The following is a 27,919-nucleotide window of genomic DNA, read 5'->3' as shown; positions in this document are numbered from 1 at the left end:
TATCTTGGCTAAGGAACTTATACAAAACCCATTGAAGTCAATGGAAGATTCCCACTGATGTCAATGGGCACTAGATCAGGGCCTTGATGAAAGAGCGAAGGAGGCATATTCCCATGCCCCAATGCATGTCTCTGAAAATTATATATTAGTAATATTACTGCAATGTCTAGGGTCCTTATGTTGTTCTAGGTGCTGTACAAACACAGAAGAAAAAGATTACAAAAACATTATGATCAAAGTCTAAGACAAGAGACAGATAGATACAGACAGGGGAGTACAAAGAAACAATGCGACAGTACTGCTCAGCATGATAAGTAGTGGCCTCAGCACATCAGTAGACTAACTGTTGCCAAGTTTTTTGTAGGCATGATGGCAAAGAGAGTTTTAATGGGTGATTTGAAAGAGAATAATGTTTTAGTTTTGATGACGTTTACAAGAAGTTCCTGCAAAGCATGAGGGGCAGCATGGGAGAAAGCACGAAAGCACCTGAAAATTTAACAAGTGAGTGATGGAGGCTGGCATCATCAGCCAATCATGGAAGTCGATTTCTCAGTAGTGAGATGATAGGGGAGTGCATCCTCTGTACCTTACGTTCTCAGTACTTGGAGCAACTTTTCTGGAATTTCTTATCTGCTGGAAGAGGGAACTAAATTTACTGTGTGCTGTCCCATATGCTGAATATTTATGGACAGGAGAGAGAATTCGATTTCTCATTGGCTTGGTTCCAGGATTCTTGGCTGAATCTGTGGACCCTTTTGTCAAGTTTGCACTGCACACATGTGACTGAGATAGGTATGTTTTTCACCCATAGAAGCCTTATTGTCGCTTGTCAGAGACATAAGCTCCTTGACTGCGGATTGGCCCATGATAATATTTTATTTTATTTTCCTAGTGACCTGGTCTTGCAATGTGCATATTAGTGTGAATAGAGATGCAAAAAAATTTGCGAATTTTGATTCTGGATAGACTTTTTGTCAGGTTTTTTATTTCAGATTTTTCCCCACTGCTATGTTTTTGAACTTTTGTGATTAAAGTTTGAAAAATTCAAGACAACTGGTAAAGAATCTTCATAACATTTTTTACTGGTTCCTTTACCAGCTCTTGATATGAGCATACTTACTAATCTAAATTTGGTTTGAAATTGTCTCTGTTTTGTCTAAGAGCAGCTATAGTTTGGTTAAGTCAGTTGCTTCTTTTATTCCTTTTTTAGGGTTTCTCTGAAGAGTACAATTCAACTGAGAGGTGACTAGATCACGTCTCACGGAAATTGTATTTGCATCTAAACTCCAACTGTTAGAACACAGCTGGGAAGAATACAGAATTTTATTTTATATAGCATTTAATTCAACACTATCATTCAGTAACTCATGTATGTACACATATATGTAATTACAGGATGTTACTGCTAATGCTAAATGTCTTTATTGTTTCAATTCTCTGAGCTTACCATTTTTTTTAATACTAGTAGATGCTTTGCCTGAATAGGACAGCCACGGAGATTGACAAATAGACTATGGCTGTCCCAAGGAATGCTTCCTTTTCCTGACACATTCAGATTGTTTTTTTCCTGTAGGAAAAGCACAGCTGCTTTTTCCAGCAGGATGACAGTCCTTTAGTTAAGGCTGAGATAATGTGTTTTAGGGACTGTGTTGACTTTAGTGAGTCCTGTATAATTAATTTAACAGACCTTTCTTATCGGTGTAAAGCCTAAGTCCACTACTGTATTTCTTTTAAGGACTCAAGACCTGGGAATACCTAGACCTCTTTGCCACACTTCACTTTCAGTGAGTCTTTGAAACAGGTCAGAGATTTTTCTTTTATTTTCTTGATTTCTATTGCATATGAATCTTTTACAACTAAAATATTCCAAGTCATCAAAGCTGAACAAGCTGCTCCCCTTATTTTCAGACTCCTCATCTGAAGAGCCACACAATTATGAGAGCTCACAATCTTTTAGAGAATAACCTATACTTGTTTATAGTTTTCTATTGCTTGTTTTCTCTTAGTTCAGTTTTTTTAAAGAGGGAAGCAACAAAAAATATTAAAGATCCAAGCTAGAGGACATGACAACTTCTAGAAAAGACAGAGGGGCTGTCACTGTTATCTTAGCCATGAGAGGCAAGGCAGATAGTAGGGAGAAAAAACATTTAATTTAAATATAGATTGACCTCTTGCTGTTATTTGTTTAGAATGGGAAAGATACAAGTGCTGACTAGATTTACATGTGTGGCAGACTTTATAAGAAGAACCTGCTTTAGACTTAGCCTTGTTGGGAGGTGAGAAGCTTCCCTCAATTCAGAAGTCTTGTACTACAAAGTGAGTGGAATTGTGGGAAGGCGGAAAAATGTCATTGATCTCTCTGTGGGGCTCCATACCACCTTCATTTGGCAGTCTACCCAGATCAGTTCTTGGACATAGTCTCCTATGCTTTGGTCATCTAAGTGCAATTTTGTGTGGTGCAAAATAAGTGGTACAGATCACTTCTCCTGAACCACCATACACTGGGTGAATAGATGGCAAAAATGGCAAGGCTCCATTCACAAGGAGGAGGGAGGGAGGTGTACTTAAAAATTGCCAAAAGTATCAGTTCCATAAACCACTCTCTGGCTGGGACAGAGCTACAGACTTTATGCTGACACAAGCAAGATTACTAACAGTGAAGAAAAGTTGTTTAACAAAGACAAGAGAAGACAGCAACATGCTGCTGCTCAAACTGACAAACAGTTTGGGGATTTCTTGCATAAGTCTACCTTTTACAGTGAAAGTGACTGTAAACACTAAAGTGGTTTAGCTAAACTGCATCCATCTGGCATAATGCTCAACAGTGCTGCTAGACTGGTAGATGTACAGATGTAAAAAGTATGTAAAAAAGAAATTAAGAAAGAAGTTTGGAAAGATATAACCATTTTCCTGAAATATGTACTTTGTTGATTTGACATGATATACTTGTGCAAGTGTAACCCACACACCTCCTGGGTGTGGTGCTCTGTCCCCTTTAGTGGCACCAAGACCACTTAGAGATTAATGAGTCTGCTCTACAGCCTTAGCTCAGAAGCACGTGGCTTTTTAACTCATGTAGTAGAAACTCATACACTACGCTCCGGAGGTCCCAAATTCAATCCCACCCACCGACTACCAGGGTCTGTTGGCTTTACACAAAGACATTCAGGAAATAAATTCAGTGGATTCACAGACTGTCAGTAGTAGTAGTAGGGATGCACAGAAAGCAGAGTTTCTTCTTCCCATAAATGTAAGATTTCAATTGAGGTAAAGGTTCCACTCCAAAGAACATACAGGGATTAGGCTATTTTGGAAGAGGTGAAATCCGAGTAGAAAAAGAATTACAGACTAGCCCAAGAGCATCATCATTACACCTCCTTGACATCATTTTCCTTATAACAGGTCAGCATTTCAGCCATTTTGTGCAACAGGATACACTATTCCATCAATGGTGTATTTTCATTATTATGGATAAAACTATAAGACACTACCATTTCAGGAAACAAGTTAAAATAGGGTGTGGGAAGAACAGAAGATTATTTAAGGTTTAAGTCTCCAACCTGTCTAAACTTCTGAGAAAATATTGGACAAGAGCTACTGCTCACCATGTTAGGGAAAATTAATAAATCTATCAGGTGAATAGTTCTAAGTGAAATCCATTACACAGTAGCATATCTTTCAGCTCAATTTTTGGTGTGAATTATTTCAATTAAGCTGTATTTTATTTTTCTTAAAAATCAGGGGTGGAAGAGGAGAGGAGAGGAAAGGCAGCAGCTCAAGCTATTGATTATAGCTCCATGTCACCAGCCCAAATTCAGACCTGGAGGTCATATCATGCCATCAGTTCTTAAAAAGAACTCGCCATTGCACTTGATGGCCACAGGTGAGTAGTGACTGCAAATCATTGCCCTTCAACAGGTGTGCAGCGATTACTAAGAAATATCATAGCTGTTGGTAGTCTAAATAGAGGAGATCAAGGACTGAACATGTATGGAGACTGAACTACCTTCTCACGCTTAGAATTACTCTCTCTGTTCTGGTGTGAGGCAGGGTTATGTGGAAAATCTGTATTGATACTGCCCTTGTGGTAGTTGTGCTATGGATAGAGGACTCCAGACTTTGGGGCTGTCAATATGAAACCTTTTACAAATGCTAAAAAGTTACACAAATGTTAATTTAAAAAAATAAAAATGGACTAAAAGTTCTTCTTCACAGCAGATTGCAAGTCTCAGCTGCAGTCTGCATCTGTTAGCACTTTAAAACTGATTTCATTTGTTTATTCTTGTTCTCTTCCTTAACCTAAAAACATTAAAATCTGCATAAACTGATAAAATCAACTAATTTAAACTTTTTTAATACTAAAAAACATGTTTGGAGAACTAATAGCCACTTCAAGAAGAAAACAATATGCTGCCATTTCACCTTTCCAGAGGAAGACATCATTTTCAGACTCAAAAATTAAATTCCACATCTTAAAACCTGCAAGCAAATACATGCTAGAAAACAAATCCTGCAACACTGTTGAACATTATCACATGGTCCCTGGAGTGGTCTGTTAATGTTAAAAAGAAAAAAAAAACTCAGCATAGAACACAACTAGAGAGAGGGATAATTTTCTATTTGCCATGTTTCCATTTCTCACTGCTCATCTACTTATATGAAGGAACTTGTAATAAGCCAAACAAAGGCAACAGGTATTTAAGTGAATACTATTAGGAGGATATATTTTTGGGACATAGACCAACATGACTTTTTTTATATCCTGAGCATAAAGATCTTGCAGACTTGGAAAAAAAAAGGAGGGGGGGGTGCAGAGGAGGTGGAACAGAGGTGGGGAGGGGGAATGCCCATTAACTTATCAGTTCCAGGCCTTGGCTTTCTAATTGACAACCTCAGGGCTACTTTCATCACTTGTCGACTTCAAACCCACACTCAATTTTTCCTTTTAGATGATGATGCATCTATAACGTAACGGTGTTTCTGACATATTGCAGCATACAGCAGTAGGAAGATTTCCTCAGTAGCTTAGTTTCATGGGAAGGGGAAAAAAAACACTGCTAAATGTTTTTCACATCTATCAACTTCTCCAAAGAGTAGTTACCAACAAAAAAGAGTTTTTATGCTTTCAATATGCTGAAGTCAATATTTTGCACTGACCCAACAATTTTAAATGCTTTGAGTAATAAGTTGCAGATTTAACAAAAAAAAAAAACAACCCACCACCCAATATTTAATGCACAAATCCTAAACACATAAGTTTGTATTTAAAGGCTAGATAAATTAACACAAAGAGACTACGATGAAATATCATTACGGATTTTAGGTTTAAAGTTAAAAAAAAGACAAAAGTAAAGAAATTTTAAATTATTTATTAAATGCCATCTAGAAATTGTACTTATTTTACAAGGAAAATATAGTTTATTTTTGTATGTCTCTGCAAGACAGCTACCATATACATGTCGCTACAAAATACTGAAAAGCCAACACACTGAGAGGCAGCTTGTGATATTAATATGAAACACTGAGTAGTCCACATAAGTCAATGAGTCAACTTGTAAAGAGTAAGGTACTACCCAATATGAGTAAGGGTAACACAGTCTGACCATAAAGAAAAATAATTTCAATCTTGTCAACTAGCAACGTATCTACAGCATCAAAGCAGCTGGCTCTAACAAACAGTCGCACAACTGACTTTTAAAAGTAGATATCAAGGTCTGAATCCTGCAATCAGCTCTGCAAACATCCAGCTCAATGCAGGATTGGGGACCAAGTGGATCAACCTATGTAACAACAGAAAAATTCCAGGAAGACAGAGCCAAGTGAGAAAATAATTTCTGAATCATTATTGTTTTTAATATTGAGACCCTCTAGAAGAATTATATCCTTAGACACTGGTTTACACATTGAATTATATTATTTTAGAAATACCCCCATCAGTAACTGCTGACAAAAGTATTCATAATCACCCTTATTTTAAATCAGGCAGACTCATCTAAGTATTTAATTAACCCCTTGCACTTAGAAAATAGAATAAAGATTATAAATGCCAAATTCTACTCCCAGTTACTCCTGTGCAGGCCTCCTGTTGTCCATAAAATTTCGGGACTGAGTCTATAAACATGCATTTGAGTAACTTTACTCCCATGAGTAATCTCAATCCAGTCAATGGAAGCTGAGAGTAGTCAATTACAATTAATGGGAACTCTGAATTCCCATCACTTTTGAAAAATGGCCCACTTATTTAAGTGAATAAATATAGATTCAAGTGTCTAATTTTAGGCATTTTGAAATTTTGGGCTCAGTGGATCAAATCACAAAAATCACCATCAAAACTGACAGTCCCAGAGAGGGGCTTAGCACAGGGCAAGAACAAGTTTCCATCATATTCTAGAGGTGATAGCACCCACGAGGTCTGGGTTGAAGTATAATGGTTGAGCTCGGTGGGGAAAGCTATACCTGTTCTGTAAACAAACAGTGAACTTCAGTTTCCCTTGGCTGCCATTCTAGCACCTTTCATGGTCTCTAAATTCACTTACAAAAACTCAGAATATTCTTTATTCAGTAGACTGTGCTCACTACTTTAGAATCATTAGAGTCTATTGCATGGATAGACATGTAACTTCGTAGTATGTTGCTCTACTGCAGACCATTGTCAATACTAATACAGAAATCATACTTAAATCATTGAAAATGTTATACATATACTGTTAATTTTCAAACAATAAAAAAGGTTGAAATATTTAATATAAATATATTTTTATATAAATATACAAAAAGGCCCCCTCCATATAAGCAGCTTCAAGATTGCAAAATATTCCTAAACAGATCAACTTCCTCCCCATCTTTCAGAAACAAATCTGAATAGCTAAATTAGTAGCTCAGCAAAATAGTAGGTTATAATGAGAATGATAACAGGCCTTAAGCTCTGGCAGCTGGTGCTGTAACAGCAATTTAGGGTTTGTAGCAGGGCCATTCACAATCATGTGTTTTCTATGACATAAGAGATAGCAACACCACCAGTGAGAAGTATAAAAAGCGGATATAGCTTTTTATAGGCAGATGTTTTTCAATTTAAAAAAAAAAACCACCATAAAGCACATTTGCAATTTTGATAATCTAAGTATGTAGCCCACACTACAAACCTGTTACCGTCTGGAGTCTAGAGTTTAAATTTACAAGCCTGTTTTGCCTTCCTGCAGGCACTTTCAACTTATAAATGGCACCTTTCAGTGTCCTGAAATATGAAGGGTAGCTAGTCTCAAATTCTCATGTTGCTTAATGGTCTCACATAAAATGAGGTCCAGAAAACTTTTATTACCACCACAGTTCAAATTCACAGGTGAAGAACCACCAGGGAAAGGATGCGGACATGTCTCTTGCTTCTGCTCTCCTAATTTCCCAGGTGCAAGGAACTTTCCCACTCAGTCTTTAATGACTAGTTTAAGTCTTAAAGTGAAGCTTGATTCAAACATATGACCACAGTATAAAGAAAAGGAGTACTTGTGGCACCTTAGAGACTAACCAATTTATTTGAGCATAAGCTTTCATGAGCTACAGTGTGTATGATAACACCCATTTTTTCATGTTCTGTGTGTATATAAATCTCCTCACTGTATTTTCCACTGAATGCATCCGATGAAGTGAGCTGTAGTTCACGAAAGCTTATGCTCAGATAAATTGGTTAATCTCCAAGGTGCCACAAGTACTCCTTTTCTTTTTGCGGATACAGACTAACATGGCTGCTACTCTGAAACCTGACCACAGTATGTTACCCATACAAAGACTGGGAGTGGGTCAGAGGGAGAATTCCTCTAGGAGAAAAATACCAGGGATTAAGACTTACTAGTATCAAATATAGGTAGAAAATATAGCTGTAAAACTAATTTGCACAAAATAAAAAGCTTAACTAAGTGATGCATTCCTTCCTTCTGCTTTCACACACTTACCTGCTCATCACTGCTGGATATATTGAACAATGTCCACAATAAGAAAAGAATTTTTCTACACCCACAGAATTATACACAATTTCTGAACTAACAAGTATTTGTTCACAGTCTATTGGAACTGACATGCTATGCTTTGAAAACTGATCACAACCCAGCAGCCCAGATGAGGGAGAAATATATATCAGAGGATTTTGTATGCTACAAATTACTTCTGAATTTATATAAAGATTTAATGATTCATGACATGCCAAATATAGTGCAAATGAGCTTTGGTTTTTTGCTAAAAAAAACAACAAACCAATTACTAGAGGCCATTCAAATGCCACTACATAAAATGGGAAAACTAGTAAAATTGGTGTTTTATTTCAAGTGTGGCTCTGAAGGCCAACTTGTTTCTTGGAGGGCTTTGTGCGTCAACAGAGCACTTGCATTTTTCCAAGCAGGAAAACAGATTAAGATGTTTTGAGAACATTGTACAACATACTTTGATTTTTTTTTTAAAAGTAATGGGCAAAAAGCTCACCACTTAAATCAGACATTTCAAGCAACAAGCATCTTAGCCCTTCTCCATTCCTCTACATTCTTACTTGAGAGGTAGCTGAATTAGCATAAAATGTGTGTTCTTCAATGCACATGCCCCTTCACAGGTTCTGCTGTATGTGTGTTTGTATGTTTAATGTAACAAAAAAAAAAGTCTGAATGCAGGAAGACATCTTAAATTTTGACCACTAATACTCTATAAAACCTTAAAGAGAATCATATAAATTAAAAAAAAAAAAAGGAGTACTTGTGGCACCTTAGAGACTAATCAATTTATTTGAGCATAAGCTTTCGTGAGCTGAAGTGAGCTGTAGCTCACGAAAGCTTATGCTCAAATAAATTGGTCAGTCTCTAAGGTGCCACAAGTACTCCTTTTCTTTTTGCGAATACAGACTAACACGGCTGTAACTCTGAAACCTGTCATATATAAATAAAATTCTAATTAGCGGTTTAAACACTTTTGTTTCCTTGTTCCAATGCTAACAAAAACAAAAAACAATGCAAATGAAAATTATATAGGCAGTCATGTTTTATTGGACAGTACTAAGGGCCACAAAATTAATTTGTCTAAACTGCTAAATATATTTAATTTGATAACTTTTAAATGTCTAAGAATATAGCACACAGCTAATGATTTCAATCAAAAATAAATCCTTCATTTATTTTCTGTTCAGTATGATTAGCTCTGCCCTAAAACTTGGGTCCAACCTCAACCTTACATATAATTCAAAACTGACTTTACACATTGGGCATGTGACTCCAGATTTACCTCAGTAGGAGTTACTTCTGATTTACCAGTGCAAGTGATAATAATCAATCCCTTTAGCTTTAATTTTCCAGATAAATGGAGCTTTATTTTTCCAAATAAATGGAGCTTTATTTCATAGGTTCTCAGTTAGAAAAGTAATCTGAAAACATCTTGAATGTTGTGGACTTTTAGCAATTCTTCATAGCTATTTCCTAGGAATCAATACAAATACAATAATTTGGAAATAAAAGGAAATAAAAAGAATTCTGTGATGAGCTAGTTTATAAAACAAAATTTCCAATACATGCTCCATTTTTCTTCCCTTTTTTGTGTATAACAGCTTTTAGGATAACAACAGGACCAATCAATCTAAATTAATTCTACAAAATATTCCTCTCCTCCCTGCCCCGTGCACCTTAAAACACCCACTGACGGTTTAAGGCAGTGGTGTCCAATATGTTCGCCACTAGCTACATGTGGCTAATAGGCTATTGAATTGTGGCTAATGCATGTGGCTTTTTTATAATGTGGCTAATAAGAAAAATTCAAAACCACAAGTGTGGCTAGCAGTGTGGCTAGCATCAAATTTCTATTGGACACCGCTGGTTTAAGGAGTGGTGAATTAAAACTCTTAATATCAAGTCCACACCAGATAAAACAGTAATTGTAGTCATACAGTACTGCAAGTGTAGCTACAACATAGCATGACAGCTTGTTAGTGTTGAAAATATATAAGCTCTTTGTAATTGTGCCTCTGGAATGCCGTCTGTCTTGAATTACATCCACCTGGGATCATGTTTTGATGACCAATATGGACAGATTACTGGAACTTTAAAACCTCGCTTTCTTTGTAATTGACATTTAAACTGTTTGAAGTTTCTCATTAAGTCCTTTTTACAAATTAGGTGCAGATGTGTAAAGCTAAATGTACAGTACTAAGGGAAATTAGGTCACCTGAAAGCTCAATATAAAATGTAGCTATTAACTACTTTAATGCAAAAAGTACATTAAAATTTAGAGATCAACTCTATATCCCAAATTCTTCAAAGTTTCATCATTTCCCTTTCATCACTGCAGAGCTCCTGATGCTAACCGTGTTTAATTAAAATAATAGAATAAAGGCAAGGAAGTTCAGCTACTCAGTCCATGGTAGTACATTGATCCAGTCCTGTAGGGACAAACAAGGGAAGACAGAGATCACTAGAGTCTTGTCTATCCCATGATAACAGGTAATTCAAACTTATGTTAGCTACAGTCGGAGGCGAAAGGGGTTACAGGAGAACTGTGAGATAATACCGCAGCGTTTAAGGAAAAGAGGGGAAAATTAACAGGGGACTTCAGTTCAAGTTTAGCACATATTGGGGTCAATAATAGCAAGTCAATTTCCACCGCTATTTGTGTGTGGACATTCTGCAAACTTCTTAGGCTTCACATCCATGTGAGGTAGAAGAGGGAAGAGTATTCTTTTCTCTAATAATATTTACTAATTGCTGCCATCCCACCGAGATGCTTGGGGTCCTGTTCAAACAAACACAAGAATGCTAAATAAAACATTTTAACATGCCAACCAAGGTGGCTTAATTCAGAAAGGGGTGAGTGAGAGGTGTCCTGCACAGGGACCGAGGGAGGTTAAAACTAAAAACCCCTCAGAAAAAAGAAAGTGTTCATACGTTTTACTTACAAGTAGGGAGGGATAAGCTGAGGAGCAGACACTGAAACTCAATTACCCTCTGATCAAAAGTGGAACTCCTAAAAAGTTGCAAATGTCAGGGCACATTTGCCTGCCAGGATGCAGCTTACAGGGAACTTCTCAAATATTGCCCAGTGCTTCCCATCAGGCTTGAAAAAAGCCCTGGCTGGGATGATTTAACTGGGAATTGGTCCTGCTTTGAGCAGGGGGTTGGACTAGATGACCATCTGGGGTCCCTTCCAACCCTGATATTCTATGATTCTATGATAAGGGATTTAAGAACCGACAGAGTGGACTTAAAATCAGTTCACCACTTTACAAACAACCAGTGCAAAGAACATAGGCTTGAGGCTCAATCCCAGAAGCTGCAGTGCTTAGCACTTCCTGTGAAGAATTTAGGGCCCTCCTTCTCCACTGAAGTCACTAGAATAGAGGGTACTTTGTACTTGCATAAGACACTCAGCAACCTGTAGGATCAAACTCAATATGATCCTGTATATTTGCTATAGGGCCCATTCATCCACCATACAATAGGCAATTATAATATTTGAGTTTAACAGGGTTGCACGTAATAGTGCAAAGTCTCTCAGGATAAAAGAGGGCGCAATCTACACAAACTGAACTGAAAAACTGTTTGGCATCACAATGCAGGACACAGCAGGAAGACATGTTTGGGAAGGGGAGAAGTAGTTACCCAGTTGCCAGAAGCTGGGAATGGGTGACAGGGAATGGATCACTTGACGATTACCTGTTCTGTTAATTCCCTGTGAAGCACCTGGTGTTGGCCACTGTCAGAAGACAGGATACCGGGCTAGATGGACCATTGGTCTGACTCAGTATGGCTGTTTTTATGTTCTTATGCCAACCCCATAACTACACCCACACACCCCAAGAAAAAAAGAGGTTGGGAACCATTGCTTAGGGAAAATGCATTTGTACAAAATTCTACTTAATCTAGACACATTCTGGGTAGGGTAACCAGATGTTCCATTTTTAAAGGGACAGCCCCATATTTAAGCCCTCCAGCAGGTGTCCCGACTTTTTCTTAATAACAGGCAAAGTGTCCCATATTTTCTGTTCCTCCCGCCCCCAATCAGTACTGGCAGGTCCTGCTGCTGCCAGATCCCTGCTCACCAGCCACCTGCCCACTAGTGGTGAGTGGGGGGTGCGGGGAGTCCAGTGGCCAACAATGGGGGTGGGTGTGCAAGGCTGGTGGTAGGGGAAAGCTGCAGCACGTGGGGCCGGCCACTCCTCGTGCTGGTCCATCAGCACAGCCCCCGCTGTGTGCTAGCTCTCGGAGGTCCTGCCCTCTGTCCTGTTTCCGGCCGGTGAAGTGGCACAAACTGCAACCAGCATTTTCCCACCAGTAGCAGTTACCACCATGTAAGGATGTCCTTCTTTGCTTACCCAATACAATTTGCTATCCTTTGCTATCCTGAAATTCTGCCATGGAGCAGTTTGTGCCGCTACACCAGCACTGGCTGCACACTGCGAGCTGCAGTAGCTGGTGAGTATGGGCAGGCGGCAGCTGGTTATGTGTCACCTCTGCTGCCCACTCATCTGCCCTTTACATGCTCCCCCCTTGCTGTCCTCTCCCTTCTTTGCCCCTCCACCGCCCAGCCCCACTGCTCCTCCATACTCCCTTCTCCCTGGCAGGATGCATCTCACTCCCAGCACTGTGGGGAGAACCAGTCCCTCATTGGAGCCTAGCTGGCAGGCTCCTTCCTTCCTCCCCATCTCCCCGCCTGTGGCTGGGCCAACGCCTCAGGAAAACCCAAGACCCTCCGGCCTGGGACGCTGGCCAGGAGGAGCCAAGACCTGCATGTGCCCACACCCTGCACAGGCATGGGGAAGCCTCTCCACCCTCAGCTAACCTCTGGAGTGGCGGGGGGGAAGCAATTTCCAGCCTGTTCCTGCCCAAACCTGCAGACTCCACAGCAGCCTCCCAGGGAGAACCTTAGCACCTTCTTCACCTGCCCCTCCCTCCCTGGGTCCTACCGCCAGGGAGCATGGGGCTGCTCTATCCCCTAGGCACGCTCCCCTGCTGAGCCACCTCTCTGGCCAGGTTCGCTGAAGCCTCTGCAGTCAGGTTCCCTGGTGCACAATGCATTTTTAGGGCTTAACTCCTTCCTGCCCATGCTGTAGCTGGGGAACAGGAGGCAGCTGGATTATGCCGGTGGCTTGGAGATGTCAGCTGCCTTTCAACACTGTGCAGGCAGGAAGGGACAATCTGCTTCCTGCGACGGGGAGCGGGGGGGGGGGGGTGAGGGGAAGAGATGAGCTCTGCAAAGACACAGGCCAAGTCATCCCTTCCCCCCACCCTTTCCCCTGCAGCTGGAAGCAGCTCCCATCCCTTCCCTCCCACACAGTGCCGAAGGGCTGCTGCTGGCCACATTCTGGTGTGAACCCTGGCAGAAATCTGGGGAGAGATGGCATGTGACCCTGCATGTCCCCCCACGTATTGCCTGGGGAAGACATGATGCCAGGTACCAGAAGAGGCGGGATCATCCTGGGGGCCCAGCCAGGCATGGAGGGCGGAGAGCGCCGGGCAGGGACAGGAGGGTCAGTTGGTCACCGCCCGCACCGCACCCCCCACAAGTGAGAGGGGTGTATGGGAGTGTGCGTGCGTGTGCACCTCTCCCCATGTGCACCATAAAGCCTTTAAGATAAGAAGGTAAATAAAAAAATCCAACTATGCAACATTTCTTTTTAACAGGGGCTCAGTCAACTTGATGTTAATTTGAATATTTGTACTGTATAGTTCTGAGTGATTGACATTGAATTTGCTTGAATACGAGTAATTTTACCAGGTGTCCCATATTCAGCATAGGGAAATATGGTTACCATAATTCTGTCCATCTTCATTATTAATACTTGCGCCGGTCCTGTGACTGGATCCAACTGGGCAGGCCCTTTGTGTCTTGACTTCAGTTGGCTCCACAGAGGCACAAAGATCCAAGCATAAAAATACAGTAAAAGGATCAGGACCATTACCGGTATTTACAGCTGTTTAAAAATATTTTCCCCAAAATGAACCATTATGTGGCTTTTACCATCTCCAGTTTGTGATAAAATTAATTTAAATGGATCAAAATAACATGGTAAAAGTGAATATTCTCTGTTTTGCCAGTTTAAAATGTTTTTGCCATTACAAAGTCACACTTGCAAACACAATTCATCCCCGAATCCTGAACAGAACATTTTAAAAATCTGAAAAACCCAGAACTAGTTATTTTCACTAAAGGGTTAGGAAAGGGATACCTCATCTGCACAGATACTCTTAACACTTCACTGATGCTTTCAGTTAAGATTGTAAAAACAATACGTATCAACAAAATTTGCTGCCAGTGAGGAATTACTTTATACATGCTCACATAAATGTTGCAACAAAGTACCAAACTATACAGGGAGAACCTTTTAATTTCCTAGGATAATTTCAGCTCCCATTGCGTTAGCACCCTCCAGTGTCCAGTCTAAGAAAAACAACATTGATACTAGCTTTCCAAGGTTTCAGAGTAGCAGCCGTGTTAGTCTGTATTCGCAAAAAGAAAAGGAGGACTTGTGGCACCTTAGAGACTAACAAATTTACTTGAGCATAAGCTTTCGTGAGCTACAGCTCACTTCATTGGATGCATTCCCTGGAATATACAGTGGGGAGATTTATATACATAGAGAACATGAAACAATGGGTGTTACTATACACACTGTTAACGAGAGTGATCACTTAAGGTGATTATTACCAGCAAGGGGGGGGGGGGGGAGGACGAAAACCTTTTGTAGTGAGCTATTACTAGCGGGGGGGGGGGGGGAAGAAACCTTTTGTAGTGATAAGCAAGGTGGGCCATTTCCAGCAGTTGACAAGAACGTCTGAGGAACAGTGGGGAGTGGAAATAAACATGGGGAAATAGTTTCCAAGTAGCCACAAACCTGCATTTCTTGACAAACAGTAAAGATGCAGCACTTTCCTGCCGTGGAGATAGAGCAGTGGCTCTCAACCAGGAGTATGCATACCCCTGGGGGTATGCAGAGGTCTTCTAGGGGGTACATCAACTGATCTAGATATTTTACTCCTTTTTCAACAGGCTATATAAAATGCACTAGCAAAGTCAGTACAAACTAAAATTTCATACAGACAAAATGAGGAAGTAAGCAATTTTCAGTAATAGTGTGCTGTGACACTTGTATTTTTATGTCTGATGTTGTAAGCAAGTAGTTTTTACCTGAGGTGAAACTTGGGGCACACAGGACAAATCAGACTCCTAAAAGGGGTACAGTAATCTGGAAAGGTTGAGAACCACTGAGATACAGAACAGGTTTCAGAGTAACAGCCATGTTAGTCTGTATTCGCAAAAAGAAAAGGAAAAGGAGTACTTGTGGCACCTTAGAGACTAACCAATTTATTTGAGCATAAGTAGGAGCTAAAAAATGAGTAAACCCTCAATGCTATAAATTAGTCTTAACCCAAGTGTAAAAGTATTAGACCAAGTATACTTGGTCTGAAACGGAATTATTAACAAAAGTAATAGCTTACACTCCTATACCACTTTTAAACACTTATTAAGCCTCACAACACTTCAGATGCTGTTACATGCATTTTATTGATAGAGAAACTGATCTGACTCTGTGCACTTGATATAAAACAGGTTTATGCCATAATCCTGAAAACACTTACACACATCCTTAAAGTTAATGGGCTCTCAAACAGCTGAGCAGTCAAATGCAGTTCATCTATGTTTAAAGGTGCAATATAGAGGGTAAAGGAGATTTCCTGTGGGATGTGCTTAGTACACAATTTCAAAGGGTTAAACTAAATTTTTTCTTCAAACCAAGCAAATGCACTAGCCCTCAACAAGGACTACGTCCATGCCAAGCTTCAAACGCCAGCTGTTTTCACTATAACCCTGTCTAAAAAGGTGGTGGTAAAGTTTTTAAAAACAGGAATAGTACATAGTTTACCTTAGCCAAATTCAAAAAAATATTTAGAAGGATTTTGTTCAAACTTTCAAAAAAAAATCATCTTTGGGAAGATACCAATTATAGAAAATTCCAGTCCAAAAGATGAAAGCTTTGAAACATTATGAACAAGAGAAAACAGGTAAAAATAGTTTTGCAGGTCTGAACACAGGGTCTCCTCCTATGTACATAAAGATACCCTCATTCCTTAGTATTCTGATGGCATCTCTAAAAAGCAGATTCTTAGTGATGCATTGATGTCACAGTAACACAAAGAACAGTTTCTGTGACAGCTGAAAAGAATGCCACCAGATCAGAAGAACCCGTGTCTGTAGAAGAAATTACTCTCTATAACCTGCTAACCCGACCATCCAATTCAGCATTTACCCCTTATTCATCACCAGGAGCACCTAGCCTTACTGCCACTTCCTGAAAAAATTCTAGACAGCCATTATGCAGAAAGCCCATAAAGCACCTGCTATCATTATTTCCACAACTACACAGACTCCCATTAAACAAAGACCAGGAAACATGGAATTAAATTCAGTGAACACGTGCATGGACTGTACACTTTTTAAGTTGTCCCTCTGTTTTCTCTTCTCACTCCCATTTGGCTAACTTATTGCACAGCAAGGACTTTTTGCTCCTCCACATCAGTCAACTGTACTGATTCAGACCTTGGGGAGCAGTCTGGGCTCAACATTTGTCTCTCAAGTTTAGCAAAACCACCCTTTCATCTCAGCAATAGGAGGGGCATCTAGCAAGCTGAATCAGGTCCATTAACTCTACCTATGCTCATCTCAGCAACAATGGCTTAGAAGACCTCTTCACCTCTAGCCCCACTAAAAGGGTCTTTCCTTCTAGCTCTTGACTCCCCTTGGATTAAGCCCTCTCCATGCAAGGCTCAATTCAATTTTTCTGCCATTCCCAGCAGTTGCTATGCCATGCAGTTCATCTAGCAGTGAATAGTCTTGCCCTAGAAACAGGCAGCTCTAGAGAGAGGATGCTGGAGGGAGTCACTGCTGGCTAGGAGAGACTGACCATTTATATGCACCTTGCTGAAAGGAAGCACCCAGCAATCAGCTGAGGCAAGAATGAAAAAAGTACAGGGCACAATATAGATAGGAAGGAGGATTCCTTTCCAAAAGAACATTATGTTAAAGCCCTAGTGTAAACAGAGACAGGAAAGTAGTGATGGAGTAAATAAGAAACTCCCAGAGCTGCTGTTGTGTCCCTTTCAGGGACTTGTATGTTATTTATTAGCATTACTGCTGCTAGCTTAAACAAAACTTTAGTGCTGGTTTAGGGACTGAATAAGTCTGGTCACTGGTCTCCTGGCTGAGGGAGTCAAGTGAGGGAGCCTCATTGCCCAGATGCAGGGGTAGGAAGAGGCTGATAAAGGCAAGAGCAACTCCTGGCCTGCCCATGGTAGTATTGCTATTGGCCTACAAATATTATAGACTTCTTTCATCAATTGGTTCATGCTTATAAACTTACAGCCTCCAAGTGGACTTTTGACCCCTTCATTGTACAGTATAAATACTCAAACCCTTCATGTTTGGCTGTTCGAAGTCTTGGCATTTAAAGTTCTGCACACTAAAAGTGTTTTATTGCCCTCTCTGAAACAGGGAGTAGAAGTTGAAAAAGTCACGGTTACTGGATCAGTATAGAAAGCGTCCTCCTGGGTTTTCTTTAGGACAATGCTACTTAAACTACAAGGGATTAATTTTGGCTGTGTCAGTTCATAGCATTTCTCTCTTGTGCAGCACAAACCACTCTAGTTTTGCTCTTGTAGTTACCATAATAGCACCAGAGTCCCTGTTGTGCATTCATATAACCTTCTAGGTTTCAATTACTTTTGTATTGCACACTCTTTCATTAATAAACTTTAAAATATTTACTGCATTATGCTGTCAGACAGAACTGCAAGTATTTTTAATTTTAATTATTAAAGTCAATTGACCCTTGACTACCTATCCCACTCTGGTGCTAAAACTCTGCTTGCCTTCCATAAGTGCTGTTCCAAGGTTTGCTAAAGCAAGGTCTGTAAAAAATATTAAAATTAACTATCCTACTATGTGAGGGCCTTTTCTGTTAGGTGTTTGAGAAAATATGTCTACAGCTCATTTAGAAGGCTTTTGAGAAGGCTAACCATCCCTCAAATCCATTCAAATATCTGATTAATCTGTTCAGCCCTGCTCCATAAAGGCAAGGCATAAATTAAAGGTCTGTTTTCAGCCTGGTCCCAAAACCCTGGGACTGGATGGCCCAGGGGATGGGATACAGGACCTTTCACTTCTAGGTCCCCTCTTTGATCCATTGCAGATTGGTAGTGATTTAGGACAGGGATAGCATGGTATTTATAAAGGTTTTTATGACCCTGGGAAAAACTTGTTAGTCCCAGTTTAAGGCATTATCTATTTTAAAAATTGTTTCATTAATGCATTCCACATTACACATTTTTAGTTACATATTCAAATTGTGGTTACATAAAGGCAGTAGAGTTGTAAAGTAATTTAGGGTTCTACAAATAAAAACTAAAATTGTAATGGGTTTAATACTGATATATAGGGCTGTCAAACGAGATTAAAAAAAGAATCACGATGAATTGCCGTTTTAATCACACCATTAAACAATAACAGAATTTAAATATTTTTGGATGTTACTTACTTACTTCTGTGCTGCTGCAGCTTGTTGTGCCTGGCACTTGGCCTGCAGCTCAAGGTGGGCTCCGTGCTGTCACATGGGAGCTGCATCTTGCCAGAGCCCATAGCCATCCCCCAGCCCTCTGGGCACTCCTGGCTCACCAGGGATGCCATTTCAGATTTTGGTTTGCGACTGAGTGCATGTTGGGGAGTGCTGTCTCTTTAATCAGAGCATGCAGGAGCCTGAACACATTGCAGGACTCATTCCTGAGCCAGCAGCAACAGAAGAGAGGATCCCCCTGTTCTCTAAGCGCAGTTCAGCAGCTACCGGGTACACAGGCAAAGGGATGGGAACACCCTGCATTAGCCCCATGCCCCTACTCTACATGGCAGACAGGAGGAGGCTCCCGGTCCAGAGCAGGTTGGCCAGGGGCAACTCCATGGAGGGGGAGGAGGGAGCAGCAGTGGAGCAAGACTGTGAGATGGGGGGCACCCCCTACCCTGGAGGCACACAGTGGCACCGTCCTGAGCATGGTGCCCTGGGTGGTGCCCCCTTCTCACACGCCCCTAAGGCCTGCCCCTCTAATAGCCCTGGTGTCTAGCTGATCAAAATCAGCCACCAGGCAATCCACCTCAATGCTCCACCCCAGGGAAAGTTTTCCACCTTGGCTTCACAAATGTTATGCAGAGCACAGCAGGCTGCTGTGACCATGAGAATCATAGGCACTGACTCTGTGGGTGCTCCATGGTTGGAGCAGCGCCACCCACTCACTGGCTGGCCCCACCAATCAGCTCCTCCCCCTCCCTCCCAGCACCTCCTGCCTGCCATGATCAGCTGTTCAGCAGCATACAGGAGACACTGGTGGGGGAAGGAGGAGCGGGGCGTGCTCAGGGGAGGGGGCAGAACAAAATGGGAAGAAGCGGGGTGGGAGCAGGGCAGGGGTGGTGCTTGGGGGAAGGGGTGGAGTGTGGGCAGGGCCTGGGATGGGGATTGAGCAGCTTCAGGAACTCACAAAGTCGGTGACTGTGATGAGAATATTTTCCTCAGTGAGGTCTAACCTACCAAAAAGGCAGCACCAGCAAACCTTTACCAAACACACATTCTACAGTCATTCTACAGTGTTGAAGCGCTCCTTGCTGCTCGCAAGATTTCTACTGTATGGCTTCATGAGTCACAGTTGTAAGGGGTAGGCTGAGTCTCCCAGGAACACTATGTGTATTTCCACATCCCCTTTCGCACAGGCACTGACTTTGTGAGTTCCTGGGCGGTGCTCGACCCCCGCTCCGTCCCAGGCCCAGCCCCCACTCCACCCCTTCCCCCAAGCTCCACCCCCCTGACCTCTTCCTGCCTTGTTACACCCCCTCCCCTCTCCCTCAGCACCTCCTGTACACTGCTGAACAGCTGATCACGGCAGGCAGGAGGCGCTGGGAAGGAGGGGGAGGCGCTGGGAAGGAGGGGGAGGAGCTGATCGACGGGGCTTGCTAGTGGATGGGAAGCGCTGTGGGGGGAGGGGAGGAGCCGATTGGTGGGGCTGCTGATGGGTGCTCAGCATCCACTATTTTTTTCCTGTGGCTGCTCCAGCCCAAAGCACTCTAAGAGTCAGTGCCTATGCCCTTCTGATCTGGAAAGAAAATTCCTGTATGCAGCTTTCTATACAGGACCGTGTTCCTGAAGATGCCTGCATCATGCACCTTCCCTGGCCATCCTGCACTGATGTCAGTGAAACGACCCCAGTGATCCACCAGTGCCTGCAATACCATAGAGAAGTAGCCCTATCTGTTGATGTACTCCGTTGCAAGATTGGGGCCAAAATTGGGATACGCGTGCCATCTATCACCCCACTGCAGTTAGGGAATCCCATTGTCGCGAAGACATCTATTATTACCTGCAAATTGCTCAGAGACTGAGTCATAGTCCTTCACAGCAGGAAGAAATTAATGGCCTTACACACTTACATCACCGCAACCCCAAAATGGACTTTCCAACTCCAAATTGATTTGTGACTGACCAGTAGCAGTCTGGAATTACCAGGCTTCACAAAGTGATTGCCACACACTTTTCCACCATTACAGCAGCTCTCATTTTCGTGTCATTGCGCTTCGGGGCAGGAGGTGAGTTCTAAAGTTCTGAAGCTACTACTTGCCATCCCACCCCACAATCCAATCCCACCACTCGGCATAGGCAGCGAGTTATATGGGCCCATGGTGCCCGCGCCCCACTAATATTTAGGGAATGTGGGCCTGGCTCCACTAATATTTGGCCTTACTGCGCTTTGGATGGGCCCCACACTTCAGGGGGATGCAGGGTCCAGGGCGGCCTAGGGGATAAGCAGGGGGCCTGGCACTGGCAGCAGCAAACAACCCAGCCCCAGCCCACCCCACTGGCTCCTGGCATCACACGGGGAGGGGGAAGAAGCCAGAAAGAAACAGGAAGCCAGAAAGAGGCAGGGTGGGGGCTTGGGGGAAGGGGTGGAATGGGAGCAGGGGCAGGATGGGGATGGGTCACTCGCTGCTGATGGCACCATGCCCCCCACTAAACCCACAGACTGTTCTGGACCCTGCATCCCCCTGAAGCGTGGGACCCCCAAAGTGTGGGGGCAGTTACCCCAGTCCATCTTACAGTCCAGGGCAGCCTGGGAGGTTAGTGGGGGGCCTGGCGCCGGCAGGAGCAAGTGACCCAGCTTCAGCCCACCCCCGATCCGCCCCCATTCATCCCTCTTTCCGGCCTCCACCTCCTCCCCTGAGCGACGCTGAGAGCCAGTGGGGCGGGCTGGGGGCCAGGTCTCTTGCTGCTGCTGACACCAGGCCCCCCACTAACCTTTCAGGCTGCCCTGGACCCCACGTCCCCCTGAAGCATGGGGCCGCGCAAAGCGCAGGGCCCGGAGCAATTGCCTCAGTGACAACCATCAGCTTACTGAGAAATAAACCTGGTTAGCTAGTAAACATGTTTTCTTTTTAGTTGCATAGACCAGTTTTGCTGCTGGGATTTTCAAACTTACAAGTTGCAAACAGACCAACTGACAAATCTCAGTCACAGCACATCAGAGCAGCCACGCTCCTCGCCCTCACAGGTGCTGCAGCCAGAAGGAAGCTGTGTGGGGGCTATTGCAAGTGAGCCTGGAGGGACACTAAATTTGAAGGTGGGGGGCGTCACTGACTGTCACCTGAATGAGAGGGCAGCTCTGAATGGCGGAAAGGAGAGTCCTCACATGTGTTCCTGCAGCAGGAGGGGTCAGGTCAGTCAGGGAGCGGGAACTGGGGGCCTTAGGGAGTGAGTGGGGGCTGTATGTAGGCAAAGGTGGTCAGGGGGCTCTGGAGGGCTGTGTGGAGGGTTGGGACGCAGTGGGGGCTGTGAGGGGAAGTCAGGGGGTCTGTGTGGAGGCAGAGGGGGCTTTGGACGTGAGTGCGGGGCTGGGTGGGGGCAAAGTGGGCGGAGCTATGTGGGGCACTAGGGGTGAGTGTGGGGGAAGGAGAGGTTGGGGGCAGGGGGCTCTGGGGATGGGGCTATGCAGAGGCACTCGGGGTCAGTGGGGGGCTGTAGGGGGCGGGGCTGGGCGGAGGCAGTAGGGGTGAGTGGAGGGACTGTAGGGGGCCGGGGCTAGGCAGAGGCACTAGGGGTGAGTGGGGGGCTGTAGTGGGGCAGGGCTAGGCAGAGGCATTAAAGGTCAGTGGGGGGCTGTAGGGGGCCAGGGCTAGGCGGAGGCACTAGGGGGTGAGTGGAGGGCTGTGGGGGGCCGGGGCTAGGCGGAGGCACTAGGGTGAGTGGGGGGCTGTGGGGGGGGAGGCTAGGCGGAGGCACTAGGGCTGAGTGGAGGGGCTGGAGGGGGCCGGGGCTAGGCGGAGGGCACTAGGGGTGAGTGGGGGGCTGTAGTGGGGCAGGGCTAGGCAGAGGCATTAAGGGTGAGTGGGGGGCTGTAGGGGGCCGGGGCTAGGCGGAGGCATTAAGGTTGAGTGGGGGGCTGTAGGGGGGCCGGGGGGGGCTAGGCGGAGGCACTAGGGGTGAGTGGGGGGCTGTGGGGGGCCGGGGCTAGGCGAAGGCACTAGGGGTGAGTGGAGGGGCTGTAGGGGGCCGGGGCTAGGCAGAGGCACTGGGGTGAGTGGGGGCTGTAGGGGGCCAGGGCTAGGCGGAGGCACTAGGGGTGAGTGGGGGGCTGTGGGGGGGAGGCTAGGCAGAGGCACTAGGGGTGAGTGGGGGGCTGTGGGGGGGCTAGGCGGAGGCATTAAGGGTGAGCGGGGGGCTGTGGGGGGGGCTAGGCGGAGGCACTAGGGGTGAGTGGAGGGGCTGTGGGGGGGCCGGGGCTAGGCGGAGGCACTAGGGGTGAGTGGGGGCTGTAGGGGGCCGGGGCTAGGCGGAGGCATTAAGGGTGAGCAGGGGGCTGTAGGGGGCCGGGGCTAGGCGGAGGCATTAAGGTTGAGTGGGGGGCTGTAGGGGGCCGGGGCTAGGCGGAGGCACTAGGGGTGAGTGGGGGGCTGTAGGGGGCCAGGGCTAGGCGGAGGCACTAGGGGTGAGTGGAGGGGCTGTAGTGGGGCAGGGCTAGGCGGAGGCACTAGGGGTGAGTGGGGGGCTGTAGGGGGACTAGGCGGAGGCACTAGGGGTGAGTGGGGGGGCTGTAGGGGGCCGCGGCTAGGCGGAGGCACTAGGGGTGAGTGGGGGGCTGTAGGGGGCCGGGGCTAGGCGGAGGCACTAGGGGTGAGTGGGGGGCTGTAGGGGGCCGGGGCTAGGCGGAGGCATTAAGGGTGAGCAGGGGGCTGTAGGGGGCCGGGGCTAGGCGGAGGCATTAAGGTTGAGTGGGGGGCTGTAGGGGGCCGGGGCTAGGCGGAGGCACTAGGGGTGAGTGGGGGGCTGTAGGGGGCCAAGGCTAGGCGGAGGCACTAGGGGTGAGTGGAGGGGCTGTAGTGGGGCAGGGCTAGGCGGAGGCACTAGGGGTGAGTGGAGGGGCTGTAGGGGGCCGGGGCTAGGCGGAGGCACGAGGGGTGAGTGGGGGGCTGTAGGGGGCCAGGGCTAGGCGGAGGCATTAAGGGTGAGTGGGGGGCTGTAGGGGGCCGGGGCTAGGCGGAGGCACTAGGGGTGAGTGGGGGGCTGTAGGGGGACTAGGCGGAGGCACTAGGGGTGAGTGGAGGGGCTGTGGGGGGGCAGGGCTAGGCGGAGGCACTAGGGGTGAGTGGGGGGCTGTAGGGGGCCGGGGCTAGGCGGAGGCATTAAGGTTGAGTGGGGGGGCTGTAGGGGGCCGGGGCTAGGCAGAGGCATTAAGGTTGAGTGGGGGGCTGTAGGGGGCCGGGGCTAGGCGGAGGCACTAGGGGTGAGTGGGGGGCTGTGGGGGGACTAGGCAGAGGCACTAGGGGTGAGTGGAGGGGCTGTGGGGGGGCAGGGCTAGGCGGAGGCACTAGGGGTGAGTGGGGGGCTGTAGGGGGACTAGGCGGAGGCACTAGGGGTGAGTGGGGGGCTGTAGGGGGCCAGGGCTAGGCGGAGGCACTAGGGGTGAGTGGGGGGCTGTGGGGGGCCGGGGCTAGGCGGAGGCACTAGGGGTGAGTGGGGGGCTGTAGGGGGACTAGGCGGAGGCACTAGGGGTGAGTGGAGGGGCTGTGGGGGGGCAGGGCTAGGCGGAGGCACTAGGGGTGAGTGGGGGGCTGTAGGGGGCCGGGGCTAGGCGGAGGCATTAAGGTTGAGTGGGGGGCTGTAGGGGGCCGGGGCTAGGCGGAGGCATTAAGGTTGAGTGGGGGGCTGTAGGGGGCCGGGGCTAGGCGGAGGCACTAGGGGTGAGTGGGGGGCTGTGGGGGGACTAGGCAGAGGCACTAGGGGTGAGTGGAGGGGCTGTGGGGGGGCAGGGCTAGGCGGAGGCACTAGGGGTGAGTGGGGGGCTGTAGGGGGACTAGGCGGAGGCACTAGGGGTGAGTGGGGGGCTGTAGGGGGCCAGGGCTAGGCAGAGGCACTAGGGGTGAGTGGGGGGCTGTGGGGGGCCGGGGCTAGGCGGAGGCATTAAGGTTGAGTGGGGGGGCTGTAGGGGGCCGGGGCTAGGCGGAGGCACTAGGGGTGAGTGGGGGGCTGTGGGGGGGGCAGGGCTAGGCGGAGGCACTAGGGTGAGTGGGGGGCTGTAGGGGGACTAGGCGGAGGCACTAGGGGTGAGTGGGGGGCTGTAGGGGGCCAGGGCTAGGCGGAGGCACTAGGGGTGAGTGGGGGGCTGTAGGGGGACTAGGCGGAGGCACTAGGGGTGAGTGGGGGGCTGTGGGGGGCCGGGGCTAGGCGGAGGCATTAAGGTTGAGTGGGGGGGCTGTAGGGGGCCGGGGCTAGGCGGAGGCACTAGGGGTGAGTGGGGGGCTGTGGGGGGGCAGGGCTAGGCGGAGGCACTAGGGTGAGTGGGGGGCTGTAGGGGGACTAGGCGGAGGCACTAGGGGTGAGTGGGGGGCTGTAGGGGGCCGGGGCTAGGCGGAGGCACTAGGGGTGAGTGGGGGGCTGTAGGGGGCCGGGGCTAGGCGGAGGCACTAGGGGTGAGGGGAGGGGCTGTGGGGGGGCTAGGCGGAGGCACTAGGGGGGAGGGGAGGGGCGGGGGCCCTGGGGGAGCCGATGACAGGCGCTGCGGAGCCTGTGTGGCTCTGTCACTCCGGAGCCGTTAGGGAGGGGCGGGTGGGGGGTTGTTAAGCGCAGCACGGCGGCGCCCGCGCCCACGCCTTGGGGTCTCGCTCTCGCGGGGCGGGGCTTGTGGGGGCCGTGGGGTGAGCGCAGCGCCCCCTCCCCCACGGCTCAGTAGCGTCACTCACAGTCTCCGCCTCCTCAGACCCTGCCCAGCCAGCAAGAGCCGCAGCGCCCCTGCCGCTGCCGCCATCGTCGTCTTAGCCCCGCCCCCGCCGCCGATTGGCCCAAAAGTTGAGCTCCGAACGAAACAGCGCAAACGCCCGCGCGCGCTGATTGGCTCGTAGGAGGGGGCGGTGTCGTCACGTGGGCCCCGCTTCTGCCCGACACGTGGGCCCGAGTGGCTTCTGGGGGCTCTTTGCCTTTCTGGGTTGGGACACAGGACCCTGGGCCGCGAACGCGACAGATCCCCCCGGCCGGGCCCCGCCCCCCAGGGCTCCTTGCCCCTGGCCGGCCCAGGGGCGCGCCTCGGGTCCCGCTGTGCTCTGCGCGGCCGGCGGGCCGGGCCTGCTCCGCTCCCTGCTGCCCCCCCTCCCCCCACCGTCGCCTGCCGGAAGCGCCTTGGCTCTCCCTCCTGCCGCAGCCGCCTCCCCTGAGGAGCGGGGCAGCGAGCCCCACGCCTGAACTGGGCCCCCTGGCCGTGGTCTTCTAGGCCCCTCGTGATTTCCCTACCCCCCATCCCCCGAACTCCCCCGTCCCCCCAGTGTCAACTAGTTACTAGTGTTGTTAAATCAGTCGTTTTCTAGCCGCCCCACAGTTTCAGTTTGTGGGGAAACACGCAGCGGGAAGGGGCAGCGCTGTGGGGCTGATGGTGGGTCCCTTGGTGCCCTTGAGGTTGCGGCCACAAAGCAGGTGCTGCTAGGCCTGGTCCACTCACACCTTGGTACCGTGTCACTGGCTTGGCCCCTCATCCGGAGCTTATAGAGGTGTTTGAGCCACTCCCAGTGGGTCCCCTGACCCCGCCTCAACGTGTGGACACAGCTCCAGGGGGTGACATGCCCTTATGAGCCAGGGTTTATTCCCAGCCTTCATGGCAATAGCAAGCATGGTGGTGGGTACAGCTATACCCTCCCAGGACTTGTGCTGCTTCAACAATACCCCCCTCAAAGCAGTGCTGCTTCCTGCTGCAGCCACGCCTGCAGTGACAACATGTAATTAGCAGAGAAACAAAGGCTTTGTCTAAACCACTATTAGGAGCCCTATTGTAGTTGGCTACTGGTTTTCTGCAGCATGTGAATCAGACCTGGGGCTGGATGACATGGGGAGGTCACTTAATCTTTCCAACTCAGGTCGACTTACAACACCACACTAATTACTGCAGTGATTCATGTCCACGCTACTCTCTTTCTGTCGAGGGTGCATGTCCTCACGAGGAATGCTTCCGCCGACTTAGAGGGGCAGTGCGGGGAGCTGAGAGCCTGCCCAGAGCCCGACTGCTCCCCAGCTCTTGGCTCCCCACTACTGGGACTTCGGCTGACCTCCCCCAGCTCTCTGCTCCCAGCTGCAAGGTCTGCATCCATGGTCCGGGCAGCTCCTGGGAACCTCAGTGCAGTCGCTGAGCTCACTCCCAGCTCTGAACCGGGCTGTGCTTGCCCAGCTCCCTGCTCCCAGCCAGGCTGTGGCCTGGGATCCCCACTGGGAGCCTGTTGGCTGCCCCAAGGCTCTCAGCTCCCCTCAGCCACCCAAACTCCAGGCATGGAGCCAAGAGCCTGGGGTGCAGCAGGGCTCCTGGTGGCAAGGAGCATCTGTGCAGCACCAGGACTCCCCACGGGGAGCCTCCAGGCAGCAGCCCTGTTGTCAGCAGGGAGCCAAGGAAGCCCCATTCTGGGTCAGGCTTGGACTTCCAGGCAGCAGCTGGGCTGGAAGCCAGGGAGCAGCCAGGCTCGGAACGGGTTGGGCCCAGCCCAGCTGGAGCAGGGAACCCAGGGTCAACTAGGCTCTAACTGGAGTCCCCCACCTGCCCTGGGGACAGCTCTCTTGTCAAGTTCATGGCTCCATGCATAGAGTCCTGAAATAGAAAAGAATGACAGCCAACAGCTCATGTAAGTAATGCAGTGTACACAGTCTACACGGACACTGTTGCCTTAACTACACCAACATAAGCCCTGTGCCTCTCTGGAGGTGGATTTATTATGTCGACGTAGTAGGGCACTTACATTGGCGGGAGCAAGGCTGTAGTGTGTACACTGACATAATTAGGTCGACGTAAGCTGCCTTATGTCAACCTAACTCTAGTGTAGACCAAGCCACAGTTTCCCAACTGCAAAATGGGGATAATACTATGTCCTTTCTCCCCATCTTTGGCTTGTCTTGACTATTTAAATCGGAAGTTCTTTGGGGCAGGGATTCTTTTAACTGTGGGCCAGATTCTGTTACTAACATTTAGTAGCACATGGCTCCACAAGCAGTCTTCTTGGGGCCATTTGTGGAGGAGGGCATGAATAAGGGTGAAAAAATCTGCCCTTAAATGTATGTACAGAGGCTAGAATAAAGGGGCCATGATCTAGAGCCCTGCAACCCAACCCAAACCCGATAGGACCTGACTACAAGTGTCAGGTCCAGGTTGCATGGGAAAGCAATTGGCCCCTTTCAGCTCGGCTTTCCTGCTTATGGGGTCAGCACAGTGGCGGCTGTGTGACCCACTCATCCCAGCTGCCACCAGCTCATTGCGCTGTGTGTGCTGCAGAGTGAATGTGCTGAGACGTTGCAGTGCCCTTCACTCTGCAGCTCATATACAGTGCAGCAGGGGATGGCAGACAGCACGAGCAG

The 27,919-nt window shown here is 47.7% G+C and overlaps 1 protein-coding gene across 2 annotated transcripts in view; it reads right to left on the bottom strand.

Moving 5' to 3' along the window:
- Nucleotides 1-25,364, bottom strand: part of CLYBL (citramalyl-CoA lyase) — a 231,064-nt gene extending 205,700 nt beyond the window's left edge. For both annotated transcript variants that reach the window (XM_078853426.1, XM_078853428.1), the window contains exon 1: nt 25,279-25,364. In XM_078853426.1, coding sequence (XP_078709552.1) covers nt 25,279-25,343 — 65 coding nt within the window. In that variant the 5' untranslated portion in view covers nt 25,344-25,364. The remainder of the gene's footprint in view (nt 1-25,278) is intronic.
- Between the last annotated feature and the right edge of the window lie 2,555 nt (nt 25,365-27,919).

This window comes from Lepidochelys kempii, chromosome 1, assembly GCF_965140285.1.
Source record: "Lepidochelys kempii isolate rLepKem1 chromosome 1, rLepKem1.hap1, whole genome shotgun sequence".
Taxonomy (NCBI): domain Eukaryota; kingdom Metazoa; phylum Chordata; order Testudines; family Cheloniidae; genus Lepidochelys; species Lepidochelys kempii.
The sequence above is the reverse complement of the archived record's forward strand: the minus strand, read 5'-3'. Positions and strand labels throughout refer to the sequence as shown.